The 23,483-nt window shown below is 38.1% G+C and overlaps 1 protein-coding gene, 1 non-coding gene and 1 pseudogene across 3 annotated transcripts; 1 reads left to right on the forward strand and 2 right to left on the reverse strand.

Annotated features, from left to right (window-relative positions):
* Positions 1-210: 210 nt before the first annotated feature.
* Positions 211-12,652, reverse strand: TIPIN (TIMELESS interacting protein). 2 transcript variants are annotated; one of them, XR_016020869.1, is made up of 8 exons: positions 12,601-12,652; positions 9,805-9,846; positions 9,606-9,684; positions 9,340-9,415; positions 6,498-6,620; positions 6,199-6,262; positions 2,102-2,308; positions 211-794 (listed from the first exon to the last, which is right to left on the reverse strand). XR_016020869.1 is itself a non-coding variant. In XM_019725598.3 (7 exons), the coding sequence occupies exons 1-7, from the start codon at positions 9,929-9,931 to the stop codon at positions 604-606; spliced, it is 867 nt and encodes a 288-aa protein (XP_019581157.2). In that variant the 5' UTR covers positions 9,932-9,939; the 3' UTR covers positions 211-603. The 2 variants fall into 2 exon arrangements, 1 of the variants encoding a protein (XP_019581157.2); XM_019725598.3 differs by lacking the exon at positions 12,601-12,652 and having other exon boundaries at positions 9,805-9,939.
* LOC141570927 (small Cajal body-specific RNA 14) lies at positions 5,618-5,751 on the reverse strand. Its single transcript, XR_012495369.1, has one exon.
* A 1,067-nt stretch (positions 12,653-13,719) lies between the features above and the next one.
* LOC148758679 (large ribosomal subunit protein uL11 pseudogene) lies at positions 13,720-16,700 on the forward strand (annotated as a pseudogene).
* The last annotated feature ends 6,783 nt before the right edge of the window (positions 16,701-23,483 follow it).

Genomic DNA, 23,483 nt, shown 5'->3' on the forward strand with positions numbered 1-23,483 from the left:
GCAAGTTTCTCTCCAACTAGTCAACAGGTACCAAAGAACACGTGAACCTCTAGCAGCTATGCGGGCCAGGCAACCTCTCACGTGACCCTTTAAGTATTAAAGTGACTCCCCAAATACATGTAAACACACATAAAAACCTTTAACATTTTACCAAAAGTATAAAATGCAGAACTAAATAGCAATGAGAAACTTTCACAAAGCCTCTAGAGATAGTTTGTAAGATTTTTATTTTTTAAATGGATATTAATACTCATTATATATTTACATCTTAAAATACCATGCAATTTAGTGAAACAAGGCGTTTAATGGCACCCTAGCAGCAGAAGTGGCTTATTAACCACTAATAATTGTTCCGAAGTCTTATCTATATAAAAATAAACACTAAAGAGAAAAGACTAAAGTTAATAAGAAACAACGATAATTATAAATACCAGATGTTAAACAGGAGTCTGTAAAGGTTTGACTACATAAGGATTTCAAATAGACAAAATACCTAGTCATCTCAAACTTGGAGGATACCAAGTTAACAGATTCCCTCTTAGCTGAGGTCTATCCAACCTCAGTAACATTTCCAGATGAAGCATCAAGTTACTGCTATAGATTTTACAAGGACTGGTCCAGTTGTGTCTTCTCTATTTTCAATTCCTGCTCTTCATTTACAGTATTGGCGGCAGCAGCAGCAAGTGGATTGTCTAGAACGTCTTTGTTAAACCCATCTGACTCCTCCTCTTGTTGATCCTCATCCCCATGACCATCTTCAGCTGTCTGTGCCCCGGGTGTGTTCACTAACGAGTCTGAAAGAGAAATCACCTTTATTACTCACTGTAAGCGCCTGACCCAGTCTTACCTGATAAATGCAAATCTCTTCACAAGCTTAGATCAATAGAGATGATATTTATGATCACTTTAATGTTACTTATGATCATTTTCTTCCAAATAAAGCCATGTTTATACATGTATAAAGTCCATTCAAAATGCAAGTCTTGAAAGGTACTGAACTCAAATTCTCGAATCATTGCCAAATGTGATTCTCATTCAAAATCACAACTACTACACAGAAGTTTTAAAAAATCAAATGCTCTTAACAGCTGTATGTCAAAGCGATCTACTATAAAGAAAATTTAAGATATTTATTTCTATTTGGGCAAAGTTTAAAGTTGTAGATTATAAACAGAAGATGAGCCTTAAAATCCTCATTGCCGGGCACTGTGATAATGAGAACAAAGACACTGCTCTCAACAACACTGGTATTTTCGTGTAATTTTTCACATGGTAGTAATAAAACATCCATTTGTAAATTTAAGAATTAGATTTATTTTATTTCATAATGTAGTCACACAATAATTTTCACTTGAGAATTTTATTACCTTGGGTGAAACTTCTTTTATAACGTGGTATCTTCACTACTGACTATAATTCTTATTTTCCCATTTCAAAAGGAAAATTGGAAACTGGGAAAGGCATATGTCATCCTGCTTCATTCAAAACCAATTTGTAACTATTTTTAAATACAGTTTCAACAAACCTGGCTGTCTAGTTTTGAAACCCAGTCTGTTTTAAAAACAACAAATTTTAAGGCATTTTTAACAGAGAGAAGGGAATGTAACAGATAAACTGATTGCTCACAACAAAAGTGACACAATGCAATAAAAAAAAAAAAAATTAGGACCTATGCACATCATAGCAAATGGCTCTAAAATCCTCAATGGGTACAAAAGGCATTTTATATGTTTAGGAAAGTACCATAATAATGTTCACAATTATGATCCTAAAAATAAAACTGTGTGTCACGTGCTTTAAGTAGTCAGAGAAGAATATGTTTTTGAAAGATTCAGAAACAATTTTAAATGGTTAAAATAATTTTTTAACAGGTACTCAGCTATTCAGAAAACCATCTTGGACTCATTTATTCTTTGAGAATTCCAAATAGCCAGCTAGCTCTCTCTCTCTTTCTCTCTCTCAAATGTACATAAACTTAATATACTATATCATTTTTCTATCCCTAGAGGTATTTTATTTTGGGAGATAGTAGAGAAGTTAAAATTTCTTACATGCCCTTGCTATATTAATGGCAGCACATAAAAACTGGCATAAAATTTACCGTTTCCTAGGGACTGACTATTACTCAGTAGCTTTGCCTGCCTTCTTTCCAAGGCCAGTTGTTTATTTCTCTCAATTCTTTGTTGTTGCTCTTCGGTTAGGCTTCTACTTGACTCAGAAGCAAACTTCTCACTTTCAGGTGAATTTGTCAGAAAGGGATCTAATTCAGTAGCAGTTGTATCACGCTCATTATTTTCCCCTACTTCATCTGCAGTAGAAAAGAAAAAGTGAGTACATCTCTAGTACTAAAACAGTCAGAAAAAGAGCTCACGCACTATTAATTGAAAACCAGTTTAAAGTGACAAGGTGCAGACCAGAAGAAACAACTGAGAATGTTACAAATACAGGCTTGATTCAAATAAAAGGAATACTTATAAATCACTTTAAAGAGGCATTTTAAGTCAAATGGAAATACTAATTTAAAAACATGCATGAACAGAAAGCAAAAGTTCTTAGTTATGATTAGAAATATTTTATGCTTGGGCTAATAAAAGAACTTAAACAATCTAAAGCTTATTCTGGTTTTACATTGAACAAAAAACATTTTAATAGCTTGTGTAATAATTTTATATAGGCTATTTTTAAATGGGGTAAAACCCAGACAAAAAGTGAAAAAGGAAATTTAGAGATCTGTGGATTTATTTCCAAGTTAATTGAAAAAAAATTCGGTGTTCTCTACAGTATTAGTCTTAACAAATTCTTAAAGCCCTGCATACTAGTTATCTCAAAATAAGATACCCCAAAAATGATCCACAGTGGTATCGGAATATATTATTTAAGAATGAAAAAAAATTAAGTTTCACTAACTTACATTTAAATAAGGACTGGCAGTGACAAACTATCACTTATCCATGGCGGTTATCATCTGGTCTGTAAGCTACCTTAGTAAAAGCAGCTCCACGCTGAGGAAGGGTGGCAGAGCTGGGCCCTCACTCATTTTTAAATTTCAGCGTATTGTGACAGACAGCTGATTCTGATTGCCCATTTAAATAGACTGACAGACCATCTAGCTTTAACTAAAACAGTTCCAACAAAATGCACAAGTGGTAGCTTAAAAAGATTTTTGCAAAATAAAACACCTATAGGTAGAAGCTAATACAAACCTGAGCAAGAACTAAGAAAATGGTAAAGCTAACACTTCACTTTCTTTCAACATCACATTATGGGTTAAAAAAAATGATAATCTCATCAGATCTGACAAGTAGGCAAAAAAAAATTGGTATCACCAAGACTACCATTTGAAATATGAATTTATATATACTATCCTTGTTTTATGTATACACTGTGCCTTGAGGTATTAGCTAATGATAGTGAAAACCATTACAACTAGCAAAACATTTAAAACATGAAGACAAACCTTTACAACTATTCCGCTAAGGATTAAAAATCATATGATATTTAATCCAGTCTTTTACAATTCAAACCCCTTGTGAGGTTTCTTCCATAATAGTAAAAGACAAAAGGTCATACACTTTTCCCTTCCTGACATGGAAAAAATTTGTGGCAAGAAACTAAAATGCATTGCTTTGCCAGAAAATATTGATGGAGTACATGTGAAAAACATTGCTGGAGAAGTTAAGAAACAAGTATTATAACCAATTTTGCAATATACAGGGTTTCTAATATGCTTCATTCACCTTACAGGGCTTACAGGATCCTGAATTAACAATAATGGAATATATAAACAACTACTTTTTTGTGAGACATGAAAGGAAGGATATCATCAATAGTAAATGACCTCTTTAATACAATGTGTTATGGAAAAACAGTGTGAACATGACCACTGATGGAGATTTGACTAGGATAAAAATGGGGTTAAAAACAAATTAGAACCACACACGAAATTCATTCACTGCAACATTCATAGGCAGGCTATTGTGGCAAAGAAGCTAAAGCCAGAAATAGTCAAGGTGCTACAGGATGCTATATTTTGGTACACATAAACTAACAGATAAGCAAATTATATCATAATTAAAGGGAAATAAGTGCTATGAAAAAAAGGCATAGGGGATTCACGAACGGGGATGGGGTACAATTTTAACAGTGTGGTCAGGAAGCACAGTTTGAAGACAGTAAGAGAATCAGCCATGCAGATTTGGAGACAGGAGGGAGGTCGGAGGACAGTGTTCAAGGCAGAGCGAAAGAGTGTAAGAGCCATAACACAGAAATGTGCCCGGAAGATTCAAGGAACAGCTAGGAGGCAAGAGTGGCTAAAGCAGTGTGAGTGGGGAACAGTAAAAGATACAGTCAGGGAGGCAAGGGGGATGGAGTGAGGACATAGGAACAGGCTGTGTCGGGCCAAGCTGGACATGATAAGGATTTTGGCTTTTACTTTCAGTGACATAAGGAGTGAGTTCAGGGCTCTGAGCAGCAGTGACATGACTACACATTTGTTAAAAATATAAAAACATAACATAACCCTTGCTTTGCTTAATTTTTAAGAAAACCAATTGATTGAAAAAGGTAAATGAAAATTTGCTAGTAAACTTCAACAAAAATCTTTACATTAGTGAATGGGATTAAAAGATGACAACCAAGATTTATTAAGTACAGTTAATGATGATCTCCTTTCACTTGGATTCGTGTATCTTAGTAAGGTGAAATCAAAATTGGAGGGAAAAAACAATCGACACGGTACCATCAAATCATTGATCAAGAAGTACTAGCCCAAGACTTTTGGAAAAAAAGTATTCGGTAGAATAGTCAAACATATTGTTCTCACTTTAAAACTGTGTAGTAATGTTTTGGTGCCAACAAAAAAATCTTCATTATGATCATCAGTATTGTAGTACATGTATTAGTAAAATAAGTAAATCAAATGCTCAAAACATTTGGTGCCTGATCCAAAAGGTTTGGAGACCATTCTCTTAGGATACAAACAAAACAGATTCAACAACAAACAAGGCTCTCTGATACAGGACTCCTCCTCGTACCTGTATTTCAGCATGGCTGTAATTCCATGAATGGTCCTGTTCATTTACTCGTCTGCATAAATGGCTCAATCCAAAAATAATCTCTTCCTGACCTCTACTCTCTATCAAAGTACTTGTGATACCTCCTCTGGGAAGTTTTCTCCTCTCCAAGACAAAATTAACTATGCTCTCCTTTGCACCCTACATCTCTGCTGTTCATATCTCTAATTACAGCACCTATCCAACTATTGGCAATGTTATATGTCTGACTCGTTCACTAGTCCATTAGCCTGCGAGGCAAGGGGTTTGATCTTATTCTTTATCCTCGCAACTTTAGCATTACAGTACACAGCTCAAAAAGTGCTGCTGAATAAACTAACCCAGTGGTATATACTATAATAACTAATTCCTTTCTATATACCAAATCCCATGCCATCAGTACAAACCATAGATTACAAAAAAATAAATAAATAAATCTTGGATTATTTACATCACAATCCTTCACACTTTTAAAAGCAATTTTTAAACAACTTTGGGGAGGTCCTATATGGAGTCTGCATTTTCTACTACATCCATTAAAAGTTTAAAAAACAAAAACAAATGAACATGTATGGAGCCATCGCACAGAACATCTGATAACTATACAGACCCTGTCGGCAGGAACCATGTTTTGATGTGTGTGACAGCCTGTGGTTGCACTGTACCACTAACAAGTACAACCATTAGCAGGAACTGTCACGTAGGTCTTACTAAAGTCCTGTATTCAGGATCTGCACTCTTAAGTGAAATGTAAACTATTTTATCATCAAATGATTATGCCTAATTTCCCAGAGCCATTTTTTTAATGGTGTACATGTATGTGAACATTATGTCTTGTCAGATATTTTTACTAACAAGCACTACAAAGAAAGGATCAGTGGGTCACCATCAGAGTTCTCAAAAGCTCACGTTCTATGGCTAAACACATTTTCACATCTCTCAATGGCATTGCAGCCATGTCGTTAAAGAAACAAATATCATATACAACATTCTAAATGTACCAAGGCATTTAACTCATTCTTATTTACTATTCGTTAATTATATACTCAATATAGTAAGAACCGAGTCCTGTAATATACTGTCTACCCCAACTAAATCCATTTCTAAAAGAAAAATTGTTATAAAGTTAATAAACCTATAATCTTACCATTATTGCTAATAAAATCTTCGTGTAAAATAGGCAGATCAAGTCGAATTCGTTTTAAACAGGTCTGAAAATAAAGAGATATTTTTACATTTTCATTAATAACATTTGGAGGAAAATGGTCATTTATTCAATTCTGAGTTCCAAAAAAGTTGGTCTTCAAATAACTACTATTAATTTTCCTTCTCTCTACCAAGAGAGATTTTAAAATGAAGTCCCCAAACAGATACTCAGCCTTAACTGAATCTATCCTTGTACTATTTAACACTGTGAATGACGTCTGTAATAAGCACAACTCCTACCTGAACTTCCTTTTTATTTCCCAGGTATTCAACTCTGTCAATAAAATCTTCAAATTGCAGTTTAGGGAATAGCCGATGTGCCCAGTGCTCCATATGTCTGATTAGCGTCTTCAAGTCTTCAGCCTGGCACATAAAAATAAAAATGCTAAATAGAAAGCTCGTTCTCAGAACTGACCTTGTCAGCAGATTTTAGAATTGAATAGTAATACCAAAGTCACTGGTGTCATTTTACATTTATAAGGTGAAGAAACTTCAAGAAGAAAAATATCTATTAAAGGCTTAAAGGATTGTAGTCTAAAAGAGCACTAAATAGACATTTTTTTTTTTTTAAGTCAGAGGGTGGAAAAAAGCCATATGAAAACTTAATAAAAGTTAAAAGATAATCACATGCATATTTTCAGAAATGTAAAGTAATACTAAAAATAAGCTTTAATAAAATATGTCAAGATATCTTTTAGGAATAACTAAACAAAGTGGCATGTCCCTAAAATCATATATAGAGAAGAAAGCATTGAGAATCCAGCATTGTGAAAATATATTCAGAAATCCCAAGGGCAAAGTACCAAAGACCAGCAAGAACAGAATCAACATTCTCAGACCACAATACCTCTCTATATTTGAAATTTCAATTTAACATAAATTTTTTAAAAATTAAAATAAAAAACAAAGTTAAACAAACTGGATTAATGAATGAGAAAAGTTCCAAATCCCTGGTTTTACTGTAAAATATTTTATTCTCTTAACAGTATTTTAAAATAGGGGTGGTTAAAAGCCCAGGCTCTGAATCAGACTACACACATTCAAATCTCAATTCTACCACTTAACATCTGTGACTTTGAAGAAATTACTTTACCTCTTTGTGCCTTTTTCTTCATGTATAAAATGAGAATAATATACATACCTCACCAGGTTATTATAAAGAGTAAGTAATATAAATAAAGCACTGACACAAACTGAGCACTCAAATGTTGGCAATTATTGTTGTTATTTAATCTTGTCTAAGAAGCCAATAGTCGAGACAATCAACTCTACCAATAATTAAATATGTAATAGTGAGAGTGTAATATCTTATTCTCACTCTGATAACAAAGATAAAAGTTCTTTTAAAAATTCAATCACTTAAGATCATTTTCCAATTGTTGAGGGTAGCTGGATAGCTACCTCACAATGTCATGTTAGACCCAAGGGACACGAGAAAAGAAATACCTAAATACAGTGGAAAGTCATACATGAAGAAAAAGACAATGAGGATTCAACTGTGAGAAAATAGTAAGAATTTTTAAGAGCAAAGTACAGAAGACTAGAGAAACTCAAGAGCCTACTCGCACCCAGTGAAACACAAAATATTTATTCTTCATTTAAGTTTATCTTATTAGGAAAATGATGGAGACTTCATAAATTCAAAGCACCAATTCATCATTACTACCTGAAAATTTCAACAAGGGCAATGAATTAACTGAGCTGGGTATGGTTTTAATATATCCTGATTTACATTTAGTTATGTAGCAAAACAGGACACAGGCTTATGCTATCATCCTGTCCAATGAAGGTGAGCAAATGTACTACCAGTTTTCAGCCTCCCAGGTTTGAAATCTTGGGATTACTTTTGACTCCTTTTTCACTTCCCGGTATCTAATCAACTAGAAGTACCATGTCGTTCACCCACTTCCACCCTAACCCAGGCTATTTTCAGCCAGTTCCACGGCTAGTACAACAGCCTGTGAACTGCTGTCTCCTCCAGGCTGTGCCCGATTACGCTGCACACCACACCACGATGGTGCTCACTGGGGCATTAACAGTATTCTGGCTGGGCTATAAAATGAGAAGTCTAGATTCTGCCCTGTGGGCACTGGACCCTTAAAACTCTAAAACTCAATTTCCTTAATTAGATAATGGGACCAACATCTGCCTCACAGGTGAGAAATAAAATATTTGAAAATACTTCATAAACTGCAAAGCTCTATAAAGATATTATCTGCAAAAAATTGTACCTATACTCTATAGGATTCAAAGATAAGAAAATTTTAAAATGTACATTTGTCCAGTGATTGACCGCTCTTAAATGTTGCCATTTTCCAACAAAATTTAACTGATGCCTATTATGAACCATGGTGACATATCTGGGCGACACATATGGCGACACATAAGCCATCAATACAGGTAAAGTCCTTGTTCTCATGAAGTTTAAATTGAGTCTTTAAAGTAAAGTAAATTTTATTCCTCAAAATTATAAAGTACAAACTTAGACTTACTGACTGATACAATTTTCCTAAAGTCATACTATGACAAAATTGAGACTACAAGGCATGTTTTCTGATTCTTCAAACAGTGCCCTTTCCACATTATAGTTTTTCAAGAGATATGATAATGAATGATAGTATCTGTAAGACATTACACGATTCCTAACACCACGCTAATAAGCCCAGTTTTATAGATATTGTTGGCCCTTCATATCCGCGGGTTCCACATCCAGGGATTCAACCAATTGCAGATTGAAAACATTCGGAAAAAAACTTGTGTTGTTGCTGACGTGTGCTGTGATGGTTAGGCCTATGATGGTTGCACCTGTAATGAACATGTACTGACATTTTTTCTTATCATTATTCCCTAAACAACACAGTATAACAACTACTTGCATAACTTTTACATTGCATTAAGTATTACAAGTAATCTAGAGATAAAGTATACACGTGGGTTATATGCAAATACTACGTCATTTTATATAAGGGACTTGGGCATCTGCGGAATACACAGGGGTCCTTGAACCAATGCTCCTCCGATACTGAGGGATGACTGTATTTTAAAAAACAAAAGTCTAAAATAAAAATCAGACATTTCTTACCTCATGACCTTTACCTTTGAATTTTGCCTTATCAAACACGTGCCTTAATGCTGGAAGCCCTCTCTCTGAAGTTAATCTGTGAATAGAAATACGTTTTTAATTACAAGTTTTCTGGAACCATCAAGACCATAAAAAATATTACCTGCTGACCTGAAAATGTCTTTAGAAATATGTCATCTCCAAACCATCCCAACCAAAAGCTTATAACATAAGAAAAAAAAGATGTAATGAAAAAGTATAAGTGTTTAAGAAAATAGTAAATGTACCTCTGAGCATCCAGCTTGGGTATATTCCTTTTAACTGTTCTCTTTGGAGGTACAGGAACAAGTGCTTCTCTTCCTGACTCTGATGAAATATACCAATATTTATTATTACTTAAATAATTTAAGCTTCGTCTATAAAATGTATCATTTCTAAGATGATGGATAACTGAACATGGACACTTTTTTCGAACTCTATACAGACCTTCATCAGGTTCAGCTCCTTCACCATCTCGCTCTGGAGAAGCTGGAGGTGGGAAAGGATTTGAAAAAGTTTCATCTACATTCTCATAATCTGGTTGATCAATCAAGCCATTCTCCTGTTCCAGCATCTTTTCCTCTATGGACAAAAAGTAACCATGTTTATTTATCCAAGTAGTCTTCCTGTTACACAGTTAAGTTCTATTTGCAGAAAAATTCACCTGTTTCAGTCAGTTAAACCGTATTTCAAACTCACACATGATGAAGAGTGGAGATGATACTAGTTATAAAAAAAAGAATTGGGCTGGAAATCAGAAGAACTGAGTTCTAATGTAGACCCTACCACTAAATAACAATATGATTTTGAACAAATCATTTTACCTCAACTGTTGAGTTTCCTCTATCATAAAATGATTTGGATTCTTCAGAGGGTTTCAAACTGTGGTCCAAATGGGTGTGAAAGAGGCAGGGTACAGGTACCTCAACCCCCTACTTCAACTAGAGCAGTTTTTAACAATAATCTCTTTACATATTGATCTTCTAGGTAAGGTTTCCTTTGAAGAAAGGGAATTAATATTCAGGTTGATAAACTTGAAAGAATACTTTTCAGGACCATCTTACTTGACCTCTCAGCAACATCTCACACTTTTGATCAGTTCCTTTTTCTGGAAAAGATTTTTCACTGGCTTTTGAAACACAGTACTCACCTGGTTTTCCTCCCTTTCTGGACACTCCTTCTGGACCTTCTTTGAAGATTCACCTTCCTCCAACCTGATCAGTAAGACTCCATCCTGGGCCCTCTTCATTCATTTATGCACATGGCTTTAACAAACATTTACAGATGACTCACTAATTTATTTCCATCTAGGCATCAAATCTGAGCTTCAGATCCCAACTTCTCTTTTTACAGCTCTTAAATTTCTCAAAGGCACCTTTAAGTCATCACGTACTAAACCGAACTTCTAATTTTCCCTATTTGCTGAATGACATCTATCCAGCTACACAAGTCAGAAACCTACAAGGCATCCTTGACACTTCCTTCCCCCACCCTACATATCCTATTCATTTTACTTCCTAACTATCCCTCGAATCTGTCCATTTCTCCCCATCTCCACAACCACTTCCTAACATTTCTACTTGGATTACTGCATTACTCCTATCCAGTTTTGCCTTTTCCAATCCATTCTCCGTATTACAGCTAAGTTGAACCTCTGGAAATGTAAAGCTGATTGCATTACCACTTGGTTTAAATATTTCAATGGCTTCCTAGTGCTCTTAGGATAATGATAAAACTCCAAGGCCCAGAATGGATCTCCAGCCTCACTTCACACCACTCTCCATGCTTTTTTCTTTTGGTTTTTTGAAAGAGCCACATCCCTCAGGTCGCTAGACTTTTGCAAAAGCCGTTTCCTATCTTGAAGGTTCTTCCTTGGCTCCTAATCTCTTTCAGATCTCAACTATCACTCCACAGAAAAGTCTACCCCAATTTCCCTAAATTAAGTTCTCCTATAATAAACATTCAAGTATAAAATACAAGTTTCATAGCACTAACCCAGTTTCAATATTAAGTTCTAGTTGATTAATGTTTGTCTCCCATACTAGACTGTAGCACTAAAAGGGCAAAGACAGGTAGGTAGGTAGGTCCTGTGCCTCACCATTGTATCCCCAAAGCGCGTAAACAAGATGCTCAATAACTAACTACCTGTTGAATGAAGGAATGAAGAATTCCAAAGCTTCCCCAAAAACTGTAAAACTACTAGAGCTAGATGAACTCTAGTCTCTCCAATGTTAAATCTCCATGCTCATAAGTACATAAAAACAAAACAAGTATCAACTCCTGATGGTGACCCACTGTATCTTCAAGTAAGGTTTTCAAGAATCATAGATTTTCAAAACTGGAAAGGCAGTTACGGAGACGTCATATACTCCTAAGCAGCTTCCTACCTACAATAAATACATTTAGCCCCATTCTAGTTAAGCCCTCTGGGAAGAAATGGGGTTCACATCTTTGACGCCTGAGAGGCAGCTCTGAATTTGACGACGGGGCACAAACTGTATTAAGTGTAGCAAGATACGGTGTAAGGAACTGGCCGAGCGTGGGGTGGGGCTTGTCGGTAAACATAGTGAATATCTGTCTTTCACTTCTTGACAATGGTTGCACATTCTCTTTTTAGCCATTAATGAAATTCTCTTAACTCCTTTCTCTAGTCCTCGAACTCACAGAAGAGTGAAGGTAACAAAGAAATGTAATGTCCAAACTACAATTGGTTCCTAGATCCTTAAGTGTCCAATGTCCAACTTGTTCCAAGTTATCGAAAACAGAAGTCCTACCACTCGGACTCGTTGTCCCTCTTTGCTAACAATCCCTAAAAACACTAAATTTCCCATCCCATCCATTCGCCAACCTTCTCATCTTCGTTCCTGTCTATTCCCTCATTTCAACATTCAATATTCACGAGACACCTTGAACAGTTAGAGGCCCCGGGACCGAAGCTGGCCATTTAACAACGTATCTGACACACGTGCCCTCCGGCTAAAAGGCTCGGCTTAGTGAGAGGCAGACTGGAAACATAAACAAAAAGTCAATGTGCCAACAATCCTCCCCAACCGGGCTCCTTGCCGCACAGGTCTCTCCCGGTCCCGCCTCCGCTCCCGATCCGCTCAGCCCAAGCCCGCCTCAGTCCTGTCCTCCCACCTCCTCACTCCCTCCCTGCGACTCCCCGGGCCCAGGCTCCTCCACCTGATTCCCTCAGCCGCCTCCGCGCTCAAGAACCTCACTCTCCCACCCGCACACACTCACCTCACGCAGACTGCAGCAGCCACACCACCGAGCTTGGGGAGGCCCGCGAACCACGCTTCTCGCGAGACTCCAGAGATACGGCCCAGAGAAGAGCCTTCAGTGTTTGGCGCCAAATCTGCACACGGCCCGAGCGGTACTGCCCCACCCACCCGCCCAGATCCCGCCTACTCACCTCCGACTCCGCCTTTTCTGGGTCCGGTCCATCCCACCACCCCTATTCCTCGAAGCTTCCTTCCTCCTGAATTCGTCAGAGGAGTTAAGCCTCTTTATTTGCATAAAGTTCACCTTTGCTACGCTCTAAGTACTTTAGACTTTGAAAATAGGTCTCAGTTTTTTAGAAAATTGGATTGTGGATGTGTAATCAGAGGGCAAACGAGTCCGAGGCTCCTGTTGGCTCAGCCAATATAGACTGACTCAGGAGTTGGGTCATAGAGTAAGTGTTTATTATCAGAGCACTGGTGGTCTGAGAAGGCAGCAGGTTAACTAACACCTCCAGAAACTGCCTTAACATTCTCAGACCGGCTGGGGGTATTTAAGGGAAAATCAGGGCACTCTCCCAGAGGCTGCACTGTGGTCTGGGAGGTTTGCTCTTCTTTCATGATGCACCCCTGTCATTGTATCTCTTGTGGCGCTAGAGATCCGGGAACGGTGGGGGAGTAACCTGGGGGAAATGCTAAACTGGGAAAAATGCTAAACGATAGCGTTTGTAATTAGTAAGCATCTACAAGGCGATCTTCTAAGATAAGGAGCCAGAACGTGGCAGGGCATCCGGGAGGCATTCTGAGCTCAGCCGCAGGGGGTGTGATTTCCTGTTTAACTTCGGGCTAAGGAAAAAGTGAAGCCAACTAGGATGGGGACAGGGCATCCCGGAGGCATTCTGCGCTCCAGCCGCAGAGCTCCTATTACAGGGCGCCCACCTGGGCCCCTGCTTCAGATGGAGGAGAAAAGATAGAAGCAGAAAATTTGGTGAGGAACTACCGATGCTTCAGAGTTAACATAATTCCTCGAACGTACAAGTTTTATTAATTGTTTATTGAATAATGAGCTGAGAAAGAGTTAGTGTTTCGGAAAAGGCCAAGGTGCAACTTTCTTCGATCATCCTGAATCCAGGTTCGTCTGACAGCAGCCACCATCATGCCGCAGAGTTTGACCCCAACGAGATCAAAGTCCTATACCTGAGATGCACTGGTGGGGAAGTCCGTGCCACAGCGGCCCTGGCCCCCAAGACAGGCCCCCTGGATCTGTCTCCAAAAAAGGTTGGTGATGGCATTGCCAAAGCAGCCGGTGATTGGAAGGGTCTGAGGATGACAGTGGTGCTAATCATTCAGGACAGACAGGTCCAGATTGAGCTAGTACTACCTTCTGCCTCTGCACTGATCATCAAAGCCCTCAAAGAACCGCCAAGAGACAGAAAGAAGCAACAAAAACATTAAGCACAGTGGAAACATCACTTTAGTTGAGATTGTTAATATTGCCTGACAGATGGGGCACCAAACTTTAGCTAGAGAACTGTCTGGAACCATTAAAGAGATCTTGGGGACAGCACAGTCTGTGGGCTACAATGTTGATGGCAGCCACCCTCCTGGCATCATAGATGACATCAACAGTGGTGCAGTAGAATGCCCAGCTAGTTAGGACCTATAAAGGAAGATATTTCAATTAAATATCATTTGACAACAATAACAACAACAAAGACTTAGTGTTAGGAGTGTAGACACACAGAAGAATGCCAAAAATTTGTTACCCTTAATTTTTTTTAAGCGAGTCCAAATATATTCATGTATTTGCTTCTAGACACACATGTGCACTTGCACACACACAAAACTGGGGGAAAATATATAACTAACACCTGTGGAGATGGGAACGGGGCATATGGGACAGGATGAGATGAGGACTTAACGCTATACTTTTTTGAACGTACAAATGCATTAACTATTCAAAAAACTAAAGAAAGCTTATCTGCAGCAAATATAGCATCAAGATTTGACAAACCAAGAATAAGGTTATTCTATTTTTCTGTAGCTTGAAATATTTTATTAAAATTATAAAAGAAAGTGTGTGAAAATCAAATAAATTTTAAGTTCCATTTATTAGGTTGGTGCAAAAGTAATTGCAGTTTTTGCATTTTTTTTAACCTTTTAAACTGCAATTGCACCAACCTAATAAAGTTGTGTGCAAATATGTATATATACCACATTTTTCTTAATTTTATGGTTTTATTGCTATACATGCAAGATAATTAATATTAAGCTATTAACTAAATTAACATTAATTTGGACCGGAAATATGTCAACCTCAAGAGTACAGATAACTGAGGCAAGAGGCATTCTTCTAATTATTCAAAGAGTCTATATTCTCTACTTTATGTCTAATAAAGCAATATAAAAGCACTTTGAAAAATTTAAAAGTTCTATACCACCCTACCCCCATCCCCCCAGAAAAAAGCCCAGAGCAGAAGCCCTGAGGATTTGAATCTCAGTTCAATCATTTATTTGGTGACTTTCAACTGTGCTTCAGTTTCCTCATTATTAATAATATTATCTACTTTGTAGGGTTATGAGGAAGGTTGAATGATAGTCCTTAATAAATGTTACCTATCATCATCCATATAATTTTTAGAATTTTTGACCCTTTTAGAAAATGTAAAGACTTTGATAAGTAATCATGGGCCCACGTGAATATAACTACCACAATTGTAAGGCTTTGACATATAATTGCCAAAGACTAATAATTGTTTCTTTTTTCCATATGTGAGGAATACTAGAAATATGTTTTCCTTAGAAATTCATCAGAGATAGAAAAGATAGCTTTCCCACAGACCATGCCATTAAAACTCTTTTAAAACAATGTAATGTTTTTAGAAGTAAATAGTGTTTTTGTTTAAAAAAATAGACTATTAAAATAAAAACAAAAGATTGAGTAATGGAGTATGAAGTGTAAAAGTTATTCTGGCAAGCAGTGTACCCAGTCCAGAGATGACGTATGAAAGAAGAGAAATGGGGTAAATCTTTTAAAACCAAAAGATTAAAGCAAAGTCTTTAAAAAAAGTAAAGTCTCTGAATCTCGTTGATTAGCTAGTGTTATTTGGGCTTATCACTTAGGTAAGTGCTGGGCTGGCTGGTGGTAGTGGTCTGCTGTGTACTTGAAGAATCCGTCTCAAGGTTATGACATCTACTTGCCCCTGCCTTGCACATGACAGTTGGGATCATATCACCCAGTCAAGTTTGCATCAGCATTAGCAATCGAGAGGCCAGGCCAGGGATTATGAATTAGGATCTGGTTCAGCTACAAATAACAGGAAGAAAATAACCAAAAATAAACTCTCTCATGTACAAGAAGTCTAGAGGTAGTAAGTCTACAGCTGGTATGCTGCTCCATGGTGTTAGCAATCCAGTCTCCTGTCTTCTTGCTTTACCATGTGAGCATTCTATTCTCAAGATTTCCCCATTGTCCAAGATAGCTGCTAGAGCTCCAACTGCATTCCAGTCAGCAGGAAGGAGGAAAGAGAGAAGGGCACGGCCCTGTATTTTAAGATCATTTCTCAGAAGTTGCATACAGCAGTTCTGCTTACATCCAGAATGTAATCCCGTGGTCACACACTCACAGCTGCAAAGGAAGCTGGGAATATAGTCTTTATTCTTGGTGGTCATGACCCAGTAAAAATTCAGGGTTACTATTACTGTGGAAGAAAGGGTGAAAGATGTTGGGGGACAATTAGCAGACTGCCATAAATAACAAAATAGAAAAAACATTAAATTAATATATTAATTTTGCAAATCTACAATTTTGAAGTGTTTCCAAAAATAAATATTAAGAATGTGAAGAGCTAGTATTTTCACAGTAATGCACACAAGCAATTCTCAGCACATGATGACTATTACATCACTATACATGGTACTATGCCTTTTGGAATCTTGCCTAGAATTCATCCTCAGACCACAATATCAGCTCAACTAAGAACTAAAAGTTGGACCATGATCAAATCACTTTATTGCTCTGAGTCTGTTTGCTCTTTTGTAATACAGAAAGTGTGGATCAGATGATCTAAAGATACTGTTTTAATGGAGGATACTGAAGGGTAATAAATCAATAGGTATTTATTGAGTGTTATTCGTCTTCTGTAATAAACCAAAGTGGTAAGATAAGATAACCTTTGAACATCCTTTCTATGTTTGGGGACTCACATCATCTTATGAGTTCATCCCTAAGATAGAAGTGAAAAACTCAACTTCCCAGATTCTGTACGGCTAGGTATATACTGGGTACCCCAATTCCACAATTGAATGAGATTTCAGGTCAGAAGAGGGTGAAGGGAAGATGGAGGCACTGTTGCAATCCATTCTGGCAAAAACAAACCAAAAAAAAAAAAAAACAACCAAGGGCAGCAGGGCTAGAGGTGTTAGTGGTCATGTTCACTGTCCGATGTCAGCAGTAAGAGTGGAAGTCCACTTTTGCCCAGTGTGGGTACCACTAGGGTCTCCAATAGAGCAGCACAATTGTGGCATCAGTCCTGTTTAGTAGCCTAGCCTCATTTTCTGTCCATCTGTATCCTTTAATAAATTTCTGTTTAAACTAGTAATGAGACTAGATCTTGTTGTTTGCAATACACTGAATTATTGTAAATGATGTAAGACAGCATACAATTCAATGCTGATTTGCTTGGAACCCAAAATTGGTAAGTGTTAAAGGAAAGAAAGATGATTGAGAGCTAGAGTAGTCAGTGAAGACTTCTGGAAAGATCTGGAACTTGAGCAGAACGTTGGAATTAGGTAGCATTTGGATAGATGTATAGAAGTTGTCCTAAGATAAGAGAAATAACAAAAGCATAAAAAATGATTAAGATTCAATAAAAAGACCGACCTAATTGACTCCAATTGAGTTACTAAGAAAAATGAAAAGGTTAGGATAGCTATTGTGAACTGAGAGGTCTCATCATAGATTTTTTTCCATAGCCCCTAAAAGGCTTTAAATATTTTAATATAATATTTGATACCTACAAAATAATAGATGTAATATTTGTATATGTTATAAAGCACAGCAATAAAATATACACACCTGTAAACATACCATCCAACCTGAGAACTAGCCAGTATCTTGCACCTGATTATCCCTTCTCCCACTCCCCTGCATCTCTATCCTACTGAGATCACCACTATCCTGAATTTTGTCTTTATCCTTCATTTAACAAATAGTTTTAGTGTGTGTGTGTGTGTGTGTGTGTGTGTGTGTGTGTGTGTGTAGGACTAAACAATATAAGCAATATGTTGTTTAATATTACTTGTTTTCGAACTTTATAAAAGTGCTATCAGTCTGTATGCAATCTACTTGGGTTTGCTTTTCTCACTCCGTATTTTGTTCTGTGATTTTTTTCCATGTTGTGGAGACTGAGTGAAGGTGGAGGCCTAAATGAATTTGGGCTCTGGATGGGGCCTAAGGTTTGTTCTCAGAACAATACTTGAGCAAGTGAGCCCATTGAGATCAAAAGGTAGTGTTTAACTTGTGATATTAGAGCTTGTGCCATTTCAGGATCATGCAAAGACCCAGGGTATCAACTAAAGTCACCTTACTCCTCAAAGGTTAGGTACAAATGACTCAAGTCCCCATCACTTCCACTGCCTATGGAAGTTGAGGGCCCTCTCAAGATTTTTGTAAATACTCAATGAGACCTAGGGTGTCAGGGTCATCTGGGCCTCTGAGCTCCTGAATCTCAAATATTACTTCTGTCTTGAACCACTTCAATTCAGGCACTTTCTCCAGTTTCAGCAATAAAAGTCACTGTAGATGTAGACACTCTGTGGGGTTCCTGGAGAGAGGATTACATCATATTTGGCCAAACCTTCATCTCCATGCCACCTTCCCCACTGTTCTCTCTCTCCTTCCCATCTCCTGTGTTACAGAGACTATTTTTCTGTCTTCTTAAGCTTGGAGCAATTGACATCCTCGGAATAGGAGTAGGAGGCAGTGTATGTGGGTGTTCACCAACTTCAAGCACTTATTAAAATACAGTATTCTTCCAAATAAGAACTCTCCTTTCCCATGGAGGACTTTAGTCCTTACATTAAGATAGTAAAATGTTCTTAACGTCCATCCAAATAGAATTTAATGGAAATGAAGGGTGATAAGAAAATACAATCATGTTCCACATAATAAGTTTCACTCAACGGCATGTACAGTGCTGGTTCTGTAAGATTATAATGGAGCTGGGAAAATTTCCTATTGCCTAGTGATGTCCTAACATTATAGCACCAGCAGGACCCAGAGTGTGGCTACAAGGTTGGTTACGAGGTGGCCCTACCTGACTTTCTCATGGGGCTCACCCCTCCCTCTTTACCTCCCTCCTTTCTTCCCTTCCACCTCTTCCTCCTTCTTTTTTCCCTCCCACAATACACCCAGGTGCAGTTGGGGAGGACCCAGGAGCCTGTGATCCCAAGACGCACCCCTCTCCCCAGGGCCTTGGACACCTTTTTGGGAACTTGATGGTCTTAGCGCAAGATATTACTCTTGTGTTTGTGAGATGCTGGTATAAAGGAATGTAACTGCACTGCCAGTCATATAAAAGTACTGTATTTACCACTGTATTACAATTGCCTACAGTATTCAGTACAGTAACATGTTGCACAGGTTTGTAGCCCAGGAGCAATAAGCTATACATTATAGCCTAGGTATGTAGTAGGCAAATGCCATCTAGGTTTGTGTAAGTGCACTGTGCGATGGTTGCACAATGAGGAAATTGCCTAATGACATATTTCTCAGAATGTATCCTCATCATTAAGCAGTGCATGACTGTATTCCCAAAGTGGAATGGAGTAGAACAAGCACTCACCACCTGACAGATTGAGACCAGCACCCTTTGATTTTCGTGTCTCACATTTTCTAATTATTTCTTATGTGTCCCCAATGGTAAGGAATTTTGCAATTCTGAAAAAAGAAAAACACACAAGGTTATTTCTGACTCATAATTTTAAAATGTCTTATGTTCAAATATCTTATAAGAGCCTTCTCACCAGGTGATGGAGCTGGGAAGCGATTCCTTAAGGGCCTTCATGACCAAGGAGCATTTTGTTAAAGATTCAAAGTTTTAGAGATGTTATTCAAAATATGGAAGAAAAGTTCCCTGATGGCATTCAAATGGTGAAAGTTCCTTAACTAGAACACAAAAAACATGAACTACAAAAGAAAAAGATCAATAAATCAGACTTCATCAAAATTAAAAACTTGCTTTTCGAGGAAAACGAAAAGACAAATCACAAGCAGGGAGAATATAGTTGCAAATCATAATACATGACAAAGGACTTGTATCTAGAGTATACAAAGAACTCTTACAACTCAATAATAAGGCAAACAACCCAATTCAAAATGGACAAAAGATTTAAACATTCACTTCACCAAAGAAGATACATGGATGTCAAATAAGCCTGTAAAGATGCTCAGTGCCATTTTTCAGTAAAGTCACAATGAGCTACCACTGCACATCCACTAGAATGGCTACAATTTAAAAACTCATCATATCAGATACTGGCAAAGACATGCAACAACTGGAACCCTCCTACACTGCTGATGGGAATGTAAAATAGTTTAAATAGTTTGGAAGTTTCTTAAAGATTAAACATATGCCTGCCCTATGACTAAGCCATCTTACTCTTAGGTGTCTACCCAAGAGAACTGAAAACAGAGCCATATAAAGACTTGTACAAAGATGTTCATAGCAGCTTGATTTGGAATAGCCAAAAAACTGGAAATGACACAAATATCCATCAAAAGGTAATAGATAAACAAATTGCAGTATATCCATAAAATGGCATACTACTCAGCAATCAATGGACACTGATATACACAACATGCATGAATCTCAGCAATTATGCTGAGGGAAAGAAGCCTGACTGAAAAAAAGCATATTAAAGAGGACATACCATGCAATTCCATGTATATAAAATTCCAGAAAATGCAAACTATACTAGGGGCAGTGCTCAGATAAGGAAAGGATTCTAAAGTGGCCCAAGGAAACGGGATGATGGATATGTTCATTATCTTGATTGTGGTGATGGTTTCTCCACAGATGTCAACACTGTTCAAATTTTATAGCTTCAATGTGTGCCGTCTATCCTATAGTGAGTCTGCCTCAAGAAAGTGAGTCTGCCACTGTTTTTGTAAAAATATTCAAAGTATGAAACATGTTTTTAAAACAGAAGAAAATTCCTTCAATAATATTTGAATTCATTTGATTATATTTATTGAGTTCCCAGTGATTAAGGGTATATAGCACTGAATTTGGGACTTGTTACCTTCCAGTAATTGAATGAGTACTCACTTTTTGTCTTATTATTATTTTTTGTATTAAAAAGCAAACAAAAGCAAAGCAAAACAATGAAAGTACTATAGTTGCAAGGGGAGGAATAAAAAGGGCCACGTGAATTAGCTGATTACTTCATTTTTATAACTGTTCTCTCCAGCAGTCTTAACCTTTCAAGGTGAGAATGGTTCTTTTAATGTTTACATTGCAAACTGGCTAATCGGCCTGAAATAAACAAAATAATTTTATGCAAAAAGAAACTACCTGTTTTTTATTGCCAATGAGGGCTGAAAAACTGTGACAAAAAGTTTGTGTTTTTTTGTAAGGTGACTTTTAATTTTTATTACTATACATAAACATGACATGAATATCTTCACATGTAATTGCTCCCCTGTGACAAAGTTTTGAATAAAATCTTTGGGATATTTCTTTTTTATAAGAGGGCATTACAGCACATCACAGATGGAATTTTTTAGAAACTTGCTAAGTATTTTTCCTTCTCTAAAAGTTACCGTTCTATAGATATTTTTGCAAAGAGTATAGGAAAACACATGAGGAGGGTGGGTTATTTGGCTTCAGTGAGCTCTCAGGTAGGCTGCTGTGGAAAGAACCTGCGGCTGGTGAGACACTGGGCCTGGATCCTGTCCAGTATTTGCTACTGATTTATAGTGTAACCCAAACTTTTTTGGCAACCAGCATCTTCTGTAAAACACAGATCACACTGGATCATATTACTTAATTAATGTGCCTCAAGATATAGTTTACGGGATCTGGTTAGAAAGAGAAGGGAGAGATTTATTCATTCAACAAATACTTATTGTCTATATGCCAGGTATGGTTCTCAGAGCCAGCGATGAAATGGGGAACAAGACAGATGAGGACCTCTCTTCCAATAGGGAACCAGAAAATAAGTAAATAGATATAGAAGACAATAAAAGAAGAAAATAAAATGGCAATGTGACAGAGAGTGATTAGAGGACAATGTAGAAAGGGTGAGAAAGTGACATTTGAGCAAAGTCTTTATGGCAAGAAATGGGCAGCCAAGCAAAGGGCGAAGGGAAAACAGCTCCAAGCTGAGTAAACAGGAAGCTCAAAAGCCCCAAGGTGAGAAGAAGCAGGGGTGTTCAGGAGGAGGAAGGAAGGTCACAGTGGCCAGAGTTTGGTAATTTGGGGTGAGGGGGTGAGGGGAGAGTAGGATGAGGTGAGGTATGGAGGAGGCAGAGCTGGAAAGTTCTGATAAGGGTTTTAGTGAAGGATCCACTGGTGGGCCTTAAGCAGTACACTAATGTTTGTTTTTTAAGCTCCTGTAGCTGCTGTATAAGGAATGGAATATCAGGAGGCCAGCGGGAAAGCAGAGGGCCAGTTAGGATTACATATTTGGGAGATAGCACTCAAAGGCAGGCCCACCCCTGATGGTTGCAGGGCCCAGGGCAAGAGAAAAAATGGAAGCCCAAACCCAAATGCTTACATAGGTAAAAGTTATAAATTAAGTTGCAGACCATTAAATATGTTCTATCCTCGTATCTCGAAAAATATATTTTAATAACAACGTGGACATCCACGTTGGAATTGATTTCTCACATTTCTTTGCCGTAATGGAACATGGGGGGAGCTGGCCCCTAGCCTGTCTTCTTCTGTCTTCTCCCCCCTTCTCTTCCCACCTCCAACTGCATCCCACACTGCAAGGACCTTCACCCACAGGTGCACGGAAATCCAGCTCACCAACCAAACTTTGTCCACACATTCTTCAAATAGGTCTTTTGCCACATCTTGGGGCCAGAGGAGTCTGCACCTGAGTTCAGTCTGTCACTCTGCCCCCAGGAGAGTGGACCAGGGGAAGAGGCCACTGAAGGTTCTGGCAGCAAACTTGCACTGTTTGGGCAGGGAATTCTGGAGTCTTGGGTAACCAGAGAATGGTCTAGAAGGAAAGCAGCACAGGTAGTATGCAGGCATGGCCTGTTGGCCCTGTGGCCTTCTCACCATGTAGAGAGATTTGGCGAGACAAGGGCCAGAGAGGAGCCTCAGAAGTCCAGGGCCCAGAGCAGGGCCTCAGAATTTTGTGACAGGTTACATGTGAGTGATGCTGGATAGAGAGGAATTAAGATGGTTACAGTGGGTAAGGGAGTGGGATCAAGTGCTCCAGTTCAGATGTTTTGAGTTTGAGATGTCCATTGATCCATCCAAGTAGAAATTCCAAGGAGGCAGTTGGCTACACATGTGTGTCGAAACTCAGGATGAGCAGCCTAGACCAGAAATAATAAAACTGTGAGCTCATCAATGTATAGATGGTAGAGGTCACCTAATCAGAAAGTGTAGATGAAAAAGGGACTGAGTCTGAGGCACTATCAACTAATAAATGTGCACCAACAAGTCTAGAAAATACCAAAGAGCACAAAAATAAAAAATAAAATAGTCTTGGGGGCCAGCCCGGTGGCTCAGGCAGTTAGAGCTCCATGCTTCTGACTCTGAAGGCTGCTGGTTCGATTCCCACATGGGCCAGTGAGCTCTCAACCACAAGGTTGCCAGTTCAATTCCTCGTCTCCCACAAGGCATGGTGGGCTCCGCCCCCTGCAACTAAGATTGAACACGGCAC

Source organism: Rhinolophus sinicus, chromosome 3 (genome assembly GCF_057876585.1).
Source record: "Rhinolophus sinicus isolate RSI-liver-muscle chromosome 3, RSI-T2T, whole genome shotgun sequence".
NCBI classification, from domain to species: Eukaryota; Metazoa; Chordata; class Mammalia; order Chiroptera; family Rhinolophidae; genus Rhinolophus; species Rhinolophus sinicus.

Coding starts and splice junctions, on each gene's coding strand:
- TIPIN (XM_019725598.3), bottom strand. CDS start 9,931: ATGCTGGAACAGGAGAATGGCTTGATTGATCAACCAGATTATGAGAAT. Junction 2,309..6,198: donor AGATTTTATTAGCAATAATG/GTAAGATTATAG, acceptor TTTCTACTGCAG/ATGAAGTAGGGGAAAATAAT. Junction 795..2,101: donor TAGTCAGTCCCTAGGAAACG/GTAAATTTTATG, acceptor TTTCTCTTTCAG/ACTCGTTAGTGAACACACCC.